The sequence below is a fragment of the Cavia porcellus genome, unplaced genomic scaffold (genome assembly GCF_034190915.1).
Source record: "Cavia porcellus strain 051 isolate PalLab524CR breed Dunkin Hartley unplaced genomic scaffold, mCavPor4.1 scaffold_26, whole genome shotgun sequence".
NCBI lineage: Eukaryota > Metazoa > Chordata > Mammalia > Rodentia > Caviidae > Cavia > Cavia porcellus.
Window position 1 is genome coordinate 27,693,018 of NW_026947509.1, and position 17,059 is coordinate 27,710,076.

The following is a 17,059-nucleotide window of genomic DNA, read 5'->3' on the forward strand; positions in this document are numbered from 1 at the left end:
TCCACTGGCAGCTGCGCGGGACCGGTCGAGAAGTTTGAATACAATAGGCTGAGGCAGCGCTGTTTCCTTCTCAGTGGAAACCAGGCTCTGGCCAAAAAGAGGAACGCGCCCTGGTTTCTGTCATATTTATGAGCTGGGTCACGTTTTTAAAAACGGTTAGGGCTTCGCTTGGCGTTGGGGCCGGATGTTAAGTCAGGCACAGATTTTATACGGGATCTGGGCGCTCCGGTGTTTTCAGTGCGGCGCTCCAGGAAACGGCCGGGCGGCGGGCAGCCCTAACTTCAGGGAATTAAGGGTGGTCCGCAGCGCCCCTCCATGCTCCCGGGGAAGTTCTACGAGGCGGGAAAGAGGCGATGCAGCCACCGAGCCACCGGAAACCTAGGCGCCCGCGAGTGCGGCTGGGCAGCTGCACGCGTGTCCGGAACGCTGGACCCTCGCCCCCGCGCCGGGGCTGGAGAGGAAGACAGACGGACCGGGCGCCGGAAGTGAGGGCTCGGAAGAAGCGCTACTTCCGGCGCCATTGCCGACTCTTCGCTATGGCTATGCTCGCCAGACAGGTAAAGTCAAGCTGGGAGCCGGGTTGTTATTGGTCGCCCGCTGGCAGGCTGAGACGTAAAGGTGTCGCCGCGGTCTAGAGTCGCGGAGGGGGCAGGGGCGGCTTCCCAGGAGGTTGGCGCTCGTCCGCCCGGTCGTGGGGCGCCCTGCTCGGGATCCCGGCAGAGAGAGCAGTAGGGAGACCCGCAGGCCACCCGGGAGGCCAGAGAGGAGCGGGCGCTGGGGCCTCACCGGCGGTTGCGGCGCTCTTGACGCCGGAGAAGGGTTAGGGGCTGACGAGAGGCGTTTGAGAGCTCAAGTGTTTTGTGCTTGTTGTTACCTGCTGGCTTGAACTCCGGGGACCAGCGCGATGTCCGTGTTCAGGCTGACTGGCAGACATGGTATCGGAGGATGTTCTTGTGGAATGCATTTAGGGATTAAATCTGGAAATTCGTCTGCGGTTTAGAATTTGTAGCACGAATTATCAGATGGCCTTGAAACAGTGTAGTAGTCTGGTTATTATGAGTGGGCAAGTAGAGCGGCGTAATGATACAGTCAATAAAAGGAAAACATCCCCACCTTTTAAAGATGTGATTCAAGCAGCTAAGCTTAGTAGAAATGTTAAAGAGAGAGAGACACAGAGAGAGAGAAGGTTAGAGTACCTTTAGAAAAATAGAAAAATGGGACTCTGCCTCTTACCCAGAATGCTAGTTAACAGCTGACTTTGAGAACTATTAGAAATGTAAAATAACAGTTTTTTTAAAATTTCTTTTCCTTTTTTTCCCCCTCAATCTTCCTGAGTTCGGCTCAAGGAGACAGAGTTTGGACTTGTGTTTGGAATTCCCTCTTGATAGACACTACAAGCTTTTTCTTAACTTGTGTTTTGTGGTTTTTTGTTTTTTGAGGTACCGGGAATCAAACTCATGACCTTGTGTTTGCCAGGGAGATGCTGTGCTGCTGAGCTGTATCCCTGGCTCAATCTTTTTATTATTATTATTATTATTATTATTTCCAATAAACTCCTGAATTTCTCCGAGGGTGTGGGGCTTTTGTTTTGGACTTTGTGAAACCAGCATTCTGCCCTTTCCTCCTCGTCGGCCCCACAGAGCTAACACTATGATGCATGCCTGACTCCCATGTTTGCACCTGTGCTACCATTTGCTTTACACAAATTTCCTTACCTGTCTGGCAAGCACAGCCATAGTTGTAAATTGAGATGCGACTTTTCCGATTGTTTGTAAAACTTATACTTGTGTGGAATCAAGGTACTAAATACCCTGGCTCAAAAATTTTAGTGTTTATTATACTGGGTGGAACTGCGGGGAGGGAGGTTTAACCTGGAATCGAATTCAATCTTGTGCTTGCTAGGCAGGTGTTGTGCTGCTGAGCTAAATCTTTGGTCCCCTGGTTCTGTTTTTTATAGGTTCTTAATTTGCACCGCCAAATTCCCCTCACCTGGGTCTGTTTGGCTAAGTTGATGCCTCACCTTGGAGAACAGAAAAGGACAGCTGTTTCTTTGTTCCGTAAACTAACAACAACTTCCAATGGAGAGGGCCTTGAGGAGTTACCCTTGATTGGCTCCAAGAAGCATGTGCAGGAACTGAAGTGCCGGGCGGATCTTGTTCATTGCCTCCCTGAGAAGCAGAGACTTTCTGTGGATGGAGGGCCACTGACTCTAGAGAAGGTGGTCTGTTCTCTCCTGCACATGGGTTTCAGCGATGCCCACATTAATGAACTGCTTAGTATACAGCCACATGCCAGCCCTCAGCAGTTGCTAGACGTCATTTCAGAGTTTATACTCCTGGGTGTGAATCCAGAGCCTGTGTATGTGGCCTTGAAGAAAAGCCCCCAGTTGCTGAAAATGCCTGTAGGGCAAATAAAGAAGCGTTCCAGTTACTTGAGAAAGCTTGGCCTTGGAGAAGGTACAAGGAGATGGAGATTTTAAGTAATGTGAGAGGAATCAGAGTTGAGGAAAGAATAGCCTAAGGTGGGCTGGGTTAGCTCAGGTTTCTGAGAAGTGTCCTAGAAGAGAATCTGTGACAAAGCCTGGAGGAGTGGCCTCTACAGAAGGTACTATAGTAGGTATTGGGAAGATTAGGCCTAAAAGAGAGACTCAAGGGCCAGGACCAGCTCTCAGTGATGTGTTCACTGAGGATCTCTACCTTCTAGAACAGTGGTGGCACACAGTCTGTCCAGCCGGGTGGTGTTGCTTGTGGGAGGTGACACAAGTATGCACAGATGTGTAGCCTTTGATGTGAAAATACACTCAGTGCAGTCTTAGCCTGTGACTCCATCCCTTACAGACTTAGATTCCAACTAAGTGCTTTGATTTATCGTGGAACCTGAGAGATCCATCAGGCTCCTGGGATGCTGGTGGAGTAGACTCCCTGTGGCTGTCCCACCTTCCCAATAGTGTACACACCTCAGAGATCCTTGGAATTCCTTGGATTTCCTTAGGGATCTTCTGGAGAATGGGGATGGGACCCATAAAGACCGCCAAGGACCTCTACCCTCTTTGACCAGAGGAGTTCCACTATAATTTCTTTTATTGACATTTCCTGGTAAGATGCAGGGGGCAGCAGAGGTTTAGAGTTCATAATTTCTTTTTTTTTTTTTTTTTTTTTTTTGAGGTACTGGGGATTGAACTCATGACCTTGCGCTTGCCAGGCAGGTGCTTATGCTGCTGAGCTAAATCCCCGAGTTCATAATTTCTTAGGGTCTCTATAGGCTTCCTTTAGAAAATAATAAGGTGACTTTGTGTATTTCTCTTAACAAATTTATGATCTCTTTAAATGTAATCCAAAGCTTAAATGTGAGAGGGTAGGTGCTGTTATTAACTAGTGAACTCAGGACAGCTTATGAAGATAAAGCCTAATTTATGAAGTTCATTTTTCACACATTTTAATAAGAAAATTTTGGGCCCTGGATTTAGCTCAACACCATAAGTGCTTGCCTTGCAAGCACAAGGTTGTGAGTTTTATCCCTAGTACCAAAAAAAAAAAAAAAAGAAAGAAAGAAAAAGAAAATGTTGACAGTTCAGAAAAGTGATTTTAAATTTCTTTCTTTTTTTTTTTTTTATTTCTATATACTAAATGTTGCCCACCTGTCCAGAGGAAGACTGTGTGCCCCAATTTGCCTGGGATTGTTCTAGTCCACACCAGCTGTCTTAATGCATTTACACAGGGTCTTGGTTTGGGTAAAGTGCATGGTTTTGCAGGCAACTATTATGTTGGTATTTGTGCTACACATCACAATGCTGTTATTCCTATCATTAGAATGCCTAGCTCTGAGTTGGGCTTCCAGGTCCTGAGGGCGTTGGCTGTGAGTGCTTCAGTGCTTGTTATTACTGAGGGAAGCCAGCTCTACCTGGGGGAAGCTAGTCCCATGTTTAACCTTTCCAGTAAATGTCTGGGAAATTCTTGTCTAGGTGATGACATGAGAAAACTTAGAATTTGAAGTTGGCATGGTGCCACACACCTGTAATCTCAGCATTTGGGAGACTGAGACAGGAAGATTGCTGTGAGTTCAAGGCCAGCCTGGACTATAGAGCGAGACTCTATCTCAAAAAAGAAGTTGGCATCTTCAGATGGCAAAGAAAGGCAGGGATATAGGGTGAGCTGGTGAGTCTGAAAAGTCATTTCCGTGATGCTGATGGAAGGAGTGTCTGAAGGCTGCACTTTTCATTCATTTCTTATGGCTGGCTTCACCTTGAAGGCACAGCTAGCCCAGGGTTTCTGGAATGATGTGCTTTTCCGTTCTTAATGTCATGCAGGGAAACTAAAGAGGGTGCTCCACAGCTGCCCTGAAATTTTCACCATGCGTCAGCGGGATATCGATGATGTTATTCAGGTCCTCAAGGAGAAGTGCCTTTTCACCATGCAGCAGGTCACTGAAATTCTGCACAGATGCCCCAATGTGCTTCAGGGGAATCCCAGTGAACTGGAATACAAATTCCAGGTGAGAGGGGCTGATAGAGTGATTAGGCAAGGAACAGGAAAGTTTTCAGGTTTCTCAAGTGGACCAAGGTCAATTCTAGATTTAAAAAAAAAAAAAGCCTCACTGGGTGTGGTGGTGCAAGACTGTAATTTCAGCAGTCTGGGAAGCTGAGGCAGGGGCATCACACGTTCAAACCCAGCCTTAGTGACATAACTTAGTGACATGTCAGAAGCCTATCTGAAAATTTAAAAAGGGCTGGGGAGTGTAGTTCAGTGTGAAGGCTTTGGGTTCAACCTCCAACACTACAAAATGAAGAAATAGCCAGCCTCTGAGTGGATGACGTGAAAGTCTTTTTTCTATTTTTACACACTTGCCAAAAAGAATGTGTCTCAGGTTTTTTCTGCGTATCCACTCCAGATTAAACTGTTCTGCAGCACTTTTCCATCACAGTGAATGGCCCAGTCCTGTTACTAAAGTCCACATGGTGACTCTGAAATAGTAAAGCTTTCTTGTCCTTAAAACCTGTTTTGCATGTTGATTTTGAAAATTATGACACTTGTATTAATTACTTTTTTTGGTGCCAGGAATCGAACTCAGGACCTCACACTTGCCAGATTGTGCCACTGAACTATGTCCCCAGCCTGTATTAATATTTTAGTAAGAGTTAAGACAAACTTACCTCAGATTCCTGGATGTTTTATGAAAATTTTCACCAATTTTTCCATACTGTTTTCCTTTTTCCTTTTTTTTTGGTAGTGGGGATCGAACTCATGACCTCATGCTTGCCAGGCAAGCACTTACGCCACTGAGCAAAATCCCCAACCCAATTTTCTTTTTTTCTACTTAAAGAAAAATACAGTTTTTCTCTCCTGCCTTTTTTGTTGTCTGCTGCATTTTTCTCAGTGTGAATTTGAAAATGCTTTGAAATTGTCAGCTATCATACAGATATTAGTATCATAGAATGAATATTCTGTGGTTAATTAGGCAATTCTTGTTGAATGCTTTCAGACAGCTTAAGTTCTTATGAACTGTGGGATGATGGGTTTCCAGATTCTGTGTGTGAAATTTGTTAACATATTTATGTCTTCCAGTATGCATACTTTAGAATGGGAATTAAGCATGTGGACATAGTAAGGACTGAGTTCTTAAAATACTCATTAACCAAGATCAAGCAGAGACACATATACTTGGAGCGCCTGGGACGGTACCAAACACCTGATAAGAAGGGGCAGACGCAGATTGCAAACCCTTTACTCAAGGACATTCTCAGAGTTCCGGAGGCTGAGTTTTTGGCCAAGACAGCCTGTTCCTCTGCTGAGGAGTTTGTGGTTTTTAAAAAGCTCTTGGCTCGGGAGGAAGAAGAAGAGCCTGAGAGCAGCACATCTACTGAGGAGGAGGAGGAGGAGGAGGGAGAGGAAGAGGAAGAAAGTGAGGATGAACATGAAGAGGAGTTGTGCTGAAGGGCTGAGGCAAAAGGGCCCAGGAAACTTAGGAGCATTCTTAGCCTCACAGCTTTTGAGAGCCCACGTGGATCCTCTCAGGTATTTCATTCTAACACTGATCTTTTGGTGAAAAAAATATATGAACAACCCAAGATGTGGATAAGTCAAACCAAAGAGTAGGTGCTTTGATGTGATTTGGGGGGTCTATAGGGAAGCCCCATTCCAACCTAAATTAAATAGCTGTTAAAACTGAGGAAACAATACATCCACATTTGATTGTTTTTTTCTCTTGCTGTTAAAATGTTGGTGCTAAGTCCATAATGTGGCAAATAGGTGCCAACTTCTGGTTCAAAAATCACTTTATTTCCTTTAGAGGATAAAGATAAAAGTATCACGAAGAGGCAATATAAGGTTTTAGTACATAATAGCACTTTATTTTATGAAAACAAGTAGCAGGTTTCCTACAAAAATACCCATGTTTCAAATCCAAAAATATCTCATGACTTCCTAATTGCATTCAGTGTACAGCAGAGTAAAAGGCAGTTGGTCAATGATGGGTGCTTTAGTTTTGCATAGTTTCTGTGGCGAAGAACCAGCCTTTCCTGCCCAGGCAAGCTGATTTCCCTGTCTTCCAGTGGGCATTGGTCACCTGCAGGCCTGGTGTCTGCGGCTCATGGCCTGTGCTGCAGGGCTGTGCTGACTTGGAGCGTGCCAAGGCTGGAGGAGTTGGGGAGTATTCCTGGACAGTCACCCTGCTTTGTGAGTCCAGGCCCAGGACTGGTTTTGGGTTCGTAACAGAAATTTCTCCATACACCCCAGTGGGGGCCTCACATTGGGGAACGTGTGAGATGCTGGGGATGGGGATGGGGTGTACTCTGAGGTAGAGGCCTGGCTGTAAGGGCAGAGTGTTTGGTCGGAGGACTGGTGGCTTCTGGGGCATTCCCCTTCCTTAGGGAATTGCACAGAACTGGTGCTGCAGAAAGCATCTTTGGTAACCAAAGTTTGAGTGCTTGGCAGCATTTTAACAGCCACATGAAACTCCTCTGAGACCTGGACTTATTCTTCCCATATAGCCTACATTAAGTGTCTTATAAAGCTGCAGCTCTTACTTGGAAACAGCCTTGACCCTTGGGGCATCTGATAGACTTGGAGACCTCTTTGGTTGTAATCATCCTGGGGTGGGGTGCTACTAGGCTGTACTGAGTGGTGGCCAAGAATGCTACAAAATACCCTACAATGTCCAGGATGGCCTGAAAACAAAGAGTGATCCAGCCCCAAATAGTGCCAAAGTTGAGAGACCACTTTACAGCCTGGTCCAATGACCGCTTCCTTTGGGCTGCTAACTATTTATTTCTATTAAAAAGCTTTGTTTTGTTGTGGGGATTCTGCGCTCTCCTGCAGGCCCATGCTGCAGCAGGACTACAAAGAAAAGCAGCTCTGTGACTCAGTGAGTTGCAGTGGCAGCAGTTTGCCAACAGTGCTCCAAGGGAGTGAGGTACATCAAAGGTGTCCTGTTTGCACCTGGCAGCCCCCAGCTGGTGCAGACAGGGGAGTCTGTCTGTCTGGCTGTTTCTGGCGAGGGGCAGAACAATGAAGATGCCCACTGTGCACCTGCGTTCATGTTTTTCTTCCACTTTGTGACATTGGAGTGGCTGTCATCTCCCTGAACCTGTGCTGCTGTTCTTGGCCCACAGGACTGGTGAGCGCTCAAACTCGAGCTTGATTAGATGGTCAGCTGAGCCCATCTTGATTGATAAACTGCACAACTCATTCTGCTTTTATTCTGGCAGAGAAGCAAATCTTTATACCCTGATAATTCTCAGATTTCATTATGACTCATTTGTTTGGCTGAACTTTAGTGTTTTCAGAGACCACATCAGTCTTAGAAAGGACATATGAGAACAGCAGTGGTGACTTCTGACCAGGTGACTGTGATGCCGTAAGCATTAGACCCTGTGCTTTGGAAACAGACTAGGTTGACCATATGACCACACCATACAGCTCAGCATCTAGTTGGTGTCTTTGCTGAAACAGTGGCTTCTAAGTTAAAAATTGAAACCACGCTCATGGTGGTGGTTCATGCCTGTCATTCAAGCACTTAGAAGGCTGAGGCAGGAAGATTGCTGTGAGTTCAAGGCCAGCATGAACTGCCTTTCAGACAGACTGAAACAATGTCTCAAAAAAAATCCCAGAAGGAACACATTTATATTTGCCTAGTGGCTGAGGGTCATGAGGTCACTAGCATGGTACAGGAAGTTCCATGTTCCATTCAGTAATGTCCATTTTACCAGTTGCTAGTGCTGCTGGAGGGGTGGGTCAGGCCCTGGTGCTGCAGGGGACATCAGTTGTGCGTATCTGCAGACCTCGTCCCTCTTTTCACCCTTCACTGATCTCTGCCCTTAGCTCTCAGAAGACAGGGCAGTGTTCTTAGCAGAGATTTCTTCATGGCTGTTCCTCCTCTGGAAAGGACAAACTGCATAATACACAGACATGTGCATGTAAAATTTAATAAAAATAGAGGGCCTAAAATACAACTTTAAAGAACATTTTTATGAGTGAGTGCAACCTCTGGGGTGTGGCCCAGCTTTCTCAGCATGGGTCTGGATAGCTTTCTTTGTGTCACAGGCCCAGGGCATGGTTTCCTCTGAGTCTGCATCCTAGGTAACCAAAGACCAGGGGTTACTTAGGCCACTACCTGCTTTGGAAAGGAAGTTTTACTGCAACAGCAGTCCATACAGTTGTACCTCTATGGCTGTTCATGCCAGTGGCTGAGCTGAGTGGTTGCCACAGAGGCCTGCAAAGCCTAAAAAACCACCTGAAGCTTTATAGAAAAAGTGCCAACCCATGTATAGATTAAAACTGCCTAAGCTACACTTAGCAGTGATAAACATTGTCTCTTTCATCAAAACTAGAGGCATGGAATGGGTTGCCTCCCTCACCTCTATTCTTGTGCATCTTATCAGTCTAGGTTTTGGAAGCTGGTAGAGGTCTTGTCTCCGCCATGTGGTGGGGATCAAGGCAGGTTTGTCTCTGAAATTGGAGTCTTGAGAGCTGATTTCTGAGTACTGCAGAAGCATTACCACAGAAGCCCTGCTATCCTGGGTGCACTGCTTACCATCTCCACCTGGGCATACACCTCTGGGAAACCACACCCTGGGTTAGGTTATAGGGGCTTTGGGTGCCTCCCTGCTCCTGGAGGAGTCCCCAGGTATGCTGGTATGTGTGTGGTACTATGTTTTCTGGAGGTTACAGAAGGCGCAGACTCCACCCAGAACCCTGTCTCCACGGGTCTTTATGGTCCAGTTGTTAGACCACCTCTTTCTGGGTTTTACAAACTCCTGAGGTGGGTAGAAGGTGAGAGGCACATCCCAAATCCTTGAAGGAAAAATGGACTGAGGCGTGAGGAAGACAGCACATTCCCTCCTTTCTACATGACTGTCTTTCTCTGGAGGCTGTAGGCACTGTCCCCTAGAGGACCCATACTGTTCCAGTGTCAGCATTCCAATCTGGCTGTGGTGCAGAGGGCAGTGAGTGGTGGCCCAGACTCACCCTGACTTCAAGGCTACCTGTGCTCAGCCTCGAGGCTTCCACTGGTTCCACAGGCTACTCTTCTCTACCCTCTTCCCCTTGGTGATGTTAGGTCTCTGGATTGAAAAGAATTTTTGTATTGTTCTTAGATTGGTGTCTGGTGAAGGTGTTCGTTTCCTCTTTATAGTTTTCTCATTGTTTCAAAATAAAAGTTCTTAAGTCAGTATTTGATAATTAATTGGGGGTCCCCATAGTTTTATAGAAACATTGCTGGTTTTAAAAGATACACATTAATATTTCAGGTGCTTTACCATGAAATATTTCAAGCCCTGAGGAGGTTTGTGAATTCTTGGTCCCGACCAGGACTCCGTTGCTTGCACACCTTGGAGTATTTTGTGTGTGTCTTCAGAGGCTGTGGTGAGAGGGGAGGGGACATAATTGAGTGCTACCAGCTGCTCTTGACAGACTGCACATCTGAAGCAGCCTGGCTGTGTTAGCGCTGCCTCACAGGCCTCCTCTCAGAGTTTATTCTGATGCCCGTGGAGCTATACCCAGCGTGCCCCATTGATGTAGACCCCTCGTTGGTGTGTGACAATCCCAAAAGCCTCCTTGGTTCTGGCTGGTCTTTGCTGCCTTTGAGGGATATCTCCCTTTTACCTCCTTGGCTATGGAAGAAAAGAGGCTGTGCCTGAGATGGCTCCTGACAGAAGAGACTCACGCCCTGCAAGGCCAGCTTGTCCAGGGGTGGCACAGGCTGCTGCTGGAGGCTCCAGGCTTTCATCCTAGTGACATCATGTGGCTGAGAAGTTCAATATAGAGCCGGCTGCAGACTGCAGGTCAGTTTCTGTGGCCCCAGCCAGTATTTTTCAATCAGTTGTAAATAATGCTCTTTAGGAATCAGCAGAGCCGTGTGTGCAGGAAGGTGAGGGGATGCAGAGGTTTATCTGCCAGAAGAGCTGGGAAATGCCTGATCAAGCAAAGGTAGCATTTCTTTGATTTCAGGGTTCATGATGCAAGGAATACCAGTGTCTGCTGTCTTCAGGACCTCCCAGATGTTCTGTGACCAAGGCCCCAGGCCACTTTCCTTCCAGCACAATGCCACACACAGTGTGATGCTCTTCTGGTACCCCAGGGTCTCAGCCCTCCTCACCCTCCCACCACCTACTCTGAATTCCCTCCAGGCGTCCAGTTGGTCTTCTGGGCAGTCTTCAGCCTCCCTGAGGGGCCCCCTTCCAGCTGCTCTCCTTCCCCTTGAGAGAGTGGGACTTATTTCTGCCTGAAGAAGACTGTTTCTGAGGCTGACCAGGTTCTGCTGGTATTCCACAGCCTCTGGTCAGGGTTGTACAGCAGCGCCTGCTTGCTTGCTGAGGCAGTGCCAAGAGGAGCCGCAGTGCTTGGCCTGGGACAGGTGGACCCGCCTTTCCCTCTGGCCAGCAGCTCTCAGACTGGTGGAGTAACATACCTTAAGGTTTCTTCAGTGTTTGACTGTTACTTTGTTTGCTGAAATAATCAAGAAAAATGTTTTAAGAGAAAGAGACTTGTGTACCTCATCATGCATGCTTCCTGTCCAGAACCCTGCCAGAGCCCTGTGCTGCTCACATCTATCTCAGTGGTACAAAGTGTGGACTACCTGCTCCAGGTGGTCACCATGGAAGGAGAGGACAGCAACTGGATGTGTGTCATGGGGAGAACATGGAAGAGGCCAGGCAGAAACTGCCTAGGGAGATGGAGCAGCAGCTGGGGTGAGTGGCACCCTGAAGCCTTTGCCTGGTGCCCTGTCACACAAGGGGTATGTCTATGGAGGGGATGACTCAGGGTCAGACCCCATTGTGAAAGCAGTGAAACTCCAAACAGCAGTCATTCTGTGGCCACCTCAAACCCTTTGAGAAGAAACCCAGATGTGAGCACAGTAAATGGGTTCCCTGTGTCTGCAATTACATGCTCAGACCTGTTGGCACCACAACCTGTGAGTGTGCAGACTGCTTATGCCTTCATGCCTAGACACCTGACTCTGCCAGTCCCATCACCACCACAGCCCACCTGCTGCTAGCTGCATATAGGCCTCAGCCAGGGCCCCAAGATGTACCTGTTTGGGGTTTCTTGAGGCTCGTGCTTTCACAGAGCTCTCTGAAGCAGACATCTTGGTGAACTTTGTAGACTCTTTTATACCTGTTGTCACAAGAAAGCTCTGTGAAATCAAGATACTGAAGCAGAATGTTGCCCAGTTGCTTGGCCTAGGCTGTGCTGACCACAGGTAAATAAAAAGGTGCTTGAGGCAAGACCACTATTTTCCTGATAAAATCTTACCTGCTGTGAGTACATGAAAATGTCTAACATAAAAGTCATGTGAATTTTAAAGCATCAGCTTTACTGAGTATGACATACATACGATACACAAATTTCAAGTGCATTTTGATAAGTGCTGACAAAGCTGTAATGAGATTACAGTGTCACATTTCAATGACAGGACTTTGCTGGAAGCATATCACCTCAAGGCCTTGGGAAGGAATGACCCCAATCTTGTCTATTTGGGGATTTCATGGAGAAGATTGAGAAGCTTTGATATGTGGACTGTTTGGACTAGGAAACTTGATTCCAAGCTTGCCTCTTCCATTTTTGAGCCGGGCAACTTGAAGTAAGATTCTTTAGCTTGTAAAGTGGGAGTTATATATACTGCCTCTCATGAGTCTATAGACGACAAGGATGGGAAGGGCTTGTCTCGGAGCCACATGGGAGCTGGATGGGTCACAAGGTGCAGCCTTGGATACTATAGCTGGTCCCTGGCCACTCCTACTGCAGTTCTGCTCTGCCTCCCAACCAGCATGAATTGAGCAGCTCTGCCCCACACCACACCTTTCCACCATGATGTTTTTACATTGAGCCTGCCAATCCTGGACTGAGTCCTCTAAACCTTGAGCCAAATTAAACCTGCTCCTTTATGTTGTGAATGTTGGCTATTTGGCTGCAGTGATGGGAAAGCTGACTAACATGAAGTAACTGTTTTCTGATGTTAGAAAACAAGCAATCTAAGAAACAGACTACAGACCATTAGAAGATAGATACATGAGATGAGCCCTGTGGCCATCCTGCAGTTCAGCCTGGAGCACCATTAGATAGCACTGCCAAGAGGGAGCTGGGTAATGATCATGCCAAGTTGAAATGGACTGCAGTGGGGAAGTAGAGGAAAGCAGGAATTGTGGGTGGTGCACTGGAGAGGAGCTCTGCAGAGGAGCAGCCTCAGAAACCTGTGGCTGCAGGTTGAGCCATGCAGGCCAGGAGAAAAGGACACAAGGAGCAGTGTCATACTGGGGCTGGTGCAGACAGATCTCATGTAATAACAAGGGGCAGATCTACCCTAGAATAAGGCGACTTGAGAGCAAACCTCAAGAAAATCTGACTGAACTCAAGAAATGTCTTGCAGCTGGGTGAGGTGGCTCACACCTGTAATCTAAGCACTCGGGAGGCTGAGGTGGGAGGATTGTTGCAAGATTGAGACCAGCCTGGGCTGCAAAGTGAGCTCAAGGCCAGCCTGAACTGCATAGTGAGACCCCGTCTCAAAAAAGACCAAAAAAAAAAAAAAAAAAAAAAAAAAAAAAGGTCTTGCAGAAAAGAACAATGATCTTAAAAAAAAATCTAGCACTCAGTAACATAAAATTTATAGTTCAGGATCCAGTAAAAAATTGCAAAACATTCAAAGAATCACAGGAAATTGTGGCTTCTAATTGAGGGAGGAAAAAAGACACAGAAAAAAGAACAATGACGGAAGTCACAGGCAAGGGCTGTAAACATGATGCCTCTGCTGCATTTTGGTGACTGGAAGAAATGTGATGAACGTAATGAAAAGTGGAATACCTGCAAATGACAGGATTCAGTGTCTGAAGTGAGATTCTGTTGGTAGGATTGATGGCAAGTTGTTAGTTGCTGTAGAAGAAAAGACTATGATCTTGGACACAGCAGAAAACTGTCCAAAAAGTAAAAAGGGCTCCAGTGATCTGTGGGATGATATTGGTCTAACACACATAAGAGTTCTAAGAGGAGGAAGAGTGGAGGGACAGAAAAAAATATAAGAAACAATGGCCCTGATGTTCCTAATTGGACAAAATCTAAAGCCTTAAAGGTATGAAAAGCTTACATCTCAGAGTAAAAACCATACCAAAGCATACCATATTTAACTTGGCCAGAAATAGTAATAAAGAGAAAAATGTAAAAGCAGCTATGGGAGCGGGAGGATTATGGTAACCATTGTTAATCACCTTGTATTATGTTTTTACATTATCTATTATGTCCACCCTTTTGATTTGACCGACTGTTCTGTTATGTGACATTTGGTTTTACTCTCTTCCAAAAAAAGTAATAAGAACTGTGGGAGCAATAAAACTCAAAATGTGTAATAGTCATTGTACAAAAGAGAGGAAAAGAAAGTGCTCTAAACGATGTAACTGCATGTGTATTTAAGTGTATAAGATAGACAATGATATTACTGAGTTTTGTTGGATCATTGAACAGAACTGTTTGGTCTCACCGTTTGAATGTCCACTATACAAGCTTTAATTTTGTAACTTGAACAAATATTTCTAAGATGACAATATGTAATCCATTAACTAGTGATTTCCTACTGTTTATTTTTTTCTGAAATTCTGTATAACTTGTACCCTTTTTCTGCTTTTTTTTTTTCTTTTTCTCCTTAAATAAAATTAAAAAAAAAAAAAAAGCAGCTATGGGGTGGGGAGGACATGTTATATATGGTGCAACCCAGGTAACCATGACTGCCGTCTTGTCTGGAACTATGCAGAGCACAAGACCAAGGAATGACAGCGATAATGTAAATCACAACCATCAACTAATGATTCTATAGTCAGCAAATTCTTCCTTTAAAAGTGAAAGTGAGATAAAAGCTTTTTTGGGCAACAAAAGCAGAAAACTTATTACCAGAAGCTCTGTGCTGTAGAAAATGATGCTATATGCCAAGGAAGAAGATACCTGCTGGACTAAATGCCCACACAAGTATTAGATGTGGTAGAGACACAAGCAAATGCAAAGACTTTATTTTTGAACACTTTAAAAAAAAGATAGTTGTTGAGAACAAACTTAAAATACTGTGTGAAAGTAAGAAGCTTAGGTGCTTCAGGTGGGGAGGGAGGAGGACCTGTGCTTTCAGAAGAATGCACCATGACACTGAAGGCAGGTGCTAGTAACTGAGGGTAGATTCTCACAGCTGAAGATGTGTGTTGCAAATCCTAGAGTAACTGCTCAACAAATTCCAAATCAGAAATGTCTAATCTGCAAGCCAGTGGTGAAGGTAAAAATGGAATCCTAAACCATAATCTAAAATTAGGCAGGAAGAGACAACAATTTAAAAAGAGCAGATGGGACAAATAGTATGATAGATTTAAACAGCCACGTCAGCTGTGGGTACTTGAGTCATGCAGATAGCTTACAAGGGAAAAAAGGAAGTGTAAGTGAAGGGCTGTCCTTGGTAGGCCCTGGGGCGTTCAGTGGAGGAGCAGGCTCCAGTGCAGCCAGCAGGGTGACGAGATCAAGGAACTGTATGGACTCGGTCACACTGCAGAGCCCAGAGTTGTGGCTGGGAGCCCCACTGGGTCAGAGGCTCCTGCATTTTCCTGCTGTGGTAGAGCCTGGCTTGTACTGAGCTCATGAAGCTTCCTGCTGTTGCCCCTTCTTATCCTCAGGACATCCACAGTGGTCGGTGAAATACAGTCACACATCACCCTCAGCCCAGAAGGCTTCAGTAGCCCCTCACTTTGTGGACAGTGAATGCCATGGTTCTGAGAATCCCCTGCCCTCCTAACACTAATTCAGCCCCAGTTGACCCCCACATTGTTCCTCAGATATACTGGGATACTGATGCAGAAGCTTAGGGACGGACGGTCTGACCTGGAATGTTCTTCCCTCAGATCCCCACCTCATCTATGTCTTGCATTGCCACCTCTTCTGTGGGGCCTATTCTGAGCTCCCTGGCTCTCCAGACATTGCCACCTCGACACTGCCCAGCGTGCCTGTTACCATGGTCTAGCCTTCATCTGCACCTGCTGCTCACTGTGTGCAGTGGGGTAGGCGCTCAGTCGGGTCTATGGGTGTGACTCAACCACAGATGGCAGCAGTGGTCCCCAGAAACCAGCTAGATGAAACAGCACAAGTGATTTGCCCAGGGTCATGTGACAGCAGGACTGGCTGTGAGGAGCCTATGTCCCTCCTGCGGGTTCTGCTGCTGCTGCTCCTCCTCACCTCTACTCTTGCCCTGCAGCCATGCCTTGTGCTGTGGCTGCTGCTTGGGGCCCCTGTTTGTGACTTTTTTCAGGCCTCCTTGGGACTGGTGGTCTTGTGTGCTGTTTCCCAGGGGGCTCTGAGGAAGGGAAGGGACGGTTAGTCCTCACATCCAGGTGGACGTGGTCCTGTGTTCAGGGAGGCCTGGGATGTGGGAGAGGAGGCTGAAGACATGGGGCGGGGGCTCAGCTGTGGGCGCCTTTGATGCCATAGGTATTAAAAAAAAATGGGAGAAGTTGAGTGCTGCATCATGGGGTGAAGCTGAGGGCAGACAACTTACATGTGGTGGCAGATGCCTCCCTCCCAGACCGGAAAGGACTTTGTCTCCGAGAACAGTCTCGTGCAGGGGCGAGGCACCTTTTCACAGGCTGTGGGCACAGAGGGGACAGGCAGGGGCTTTTGAGGAAGCTCCAAGCCACAGCAGTTTTCTCCCAGCCCCTCAAGAGGCCCCGTGGGGGAATCTGGGGGTCTGTACTGCCTGCTTCCTGAAATATAGGCCTTGTCCCTGAGGGTGCTCGATGCCTGCAGGGATCACCTGGCTTTGGCCATCCTTGCAGCCAGACTGTCCTGAGGATGGTATAGCAGATGTGGGCGGCACTTGTTGGCTATCCTTGGCACTCAGTCCAAAAGTGGAGCCTATGTCCCTCCTGTAGGTTCTGCTCCTCACTTTTGCTCTTGCCCTGCAGCCATACCTTGCTGTGCTGTGGCTGCTGCTTAGGGCCCTTTTGCAGTTTTTCCTCAGGCCTCCCTGTCAGGCAGCACCTCTCATTCTGGTACTCTGGTAGCTATGCAGTCCCCCGGGGCTTCGGGTCACCTCATACATAGGTCCTGCCCATAAGCCCCTGGACCTGGGTCCCTCCCCCAGGCAAACCAACTTATGCTCATCATGTCAGGGCCAAGTCCCAGACCCTGCTTTAACGGCCAGCCCTGACTTACCGAGCTCACAGCGTCTGCCTTTGAACCCCGGCCCACAGTTACAGCTGTAGGTGTCAGTGCCAGGCACGCAGGTGCCTCCATTGTGACAAGTATCCTCTAAGCAACTTCCCCGGGCACCTGGAAACAGCCAGGAGAGTCAGCTGCTGTTGTACAGTCTGGCCTCATGCCAGGTGTGTAGAGACAGGGCAAAGGAGGAGGCAGCTTCCGTCACCTGGGCCTGACCTCTGACCTCAAGGAAAGAGGGAGCAAGTCCACTGAGCATCTGTGCTGCAGCCACCAGGCACATGCCTCCCAGCCTGCTCTGCTGCTGACTTGGCTCTGCACAGCCTTGCTTCTGCATGGAATCTGAGGCCCCATGCCCACATCACCTGCCTTCAGGCTTGGGGCTTCTCCCCCGT

At 47.2% G+C, this 17,059-nt stretch overlaps 2 protein-coding genes across 5 annotated transcripts in view; one reads left to right on the forward strand and one right to left on the reverse strand.

Annotated features, from left to right (window-relative positions):
* Positions 1–60: 60 nt before the first annotated feature.
* On the forward strand, positions 61–14,037 carry Mterf4 (mitochondrial transcription termination factor 4). Of its 4 annotated transcripts, none has more exons than XR_010043422.1 (5): positions 61–557; positions 1,958–2,456; positions 4,307–4,491; positions 5,562–6,011; positions 9,743–14,037. XR_010043422.1 is itself a non-coding variant. In XM_003474365.5 (4 exons), the coding sequence occupies exons 1-4, from the start codon at positions 354–356 to the stop codon at positions 5,928–5,930; spliced, it is 1,257 nt and encodes a 418-aa protein (XP_003474413.3). In that variant the 5' UTR covers positions 62–353; the 3' UTR covers positions 5,931–6,173. The 4 variants fall into 4 exon arrangements, 2 of the variants coding, with proteins under 2 accessions (XP_003474413.3, XP_063093040.1); XR_216375.4 differs by having other exon boundaries at positions 10,443–14,037; XM_003474365.5 differs by lacking the exon at positions 9,743–14,037 and having other exon boundaries at positions 62–557; positions 5,562–6,173.
* Positions 6,320–17,059, reverse strand: part of Sned1 (sushi, nidogen and EGF like domains 1) — a 52,467-nt gene continuing 41,727 nt past the window's right edge. The window contains 5 exon segments of the mRNA XM_063236966.1: positions 6,320–10,940; positions 11,527–11,539; positions 11,542–11,609; positions 16,006–16,093; positions 16,662–16,778. Of these exon segments, the coding sequence (XP_063093036.1) occupies positions 10,904–10,940; positions 11,527–11,539; positions 11,542–11,609; positions 16,006–16,093; positions 16,662–16,778 (323 nt within the window). The 3' untranslated portion in view covers positions 6,320–10,903.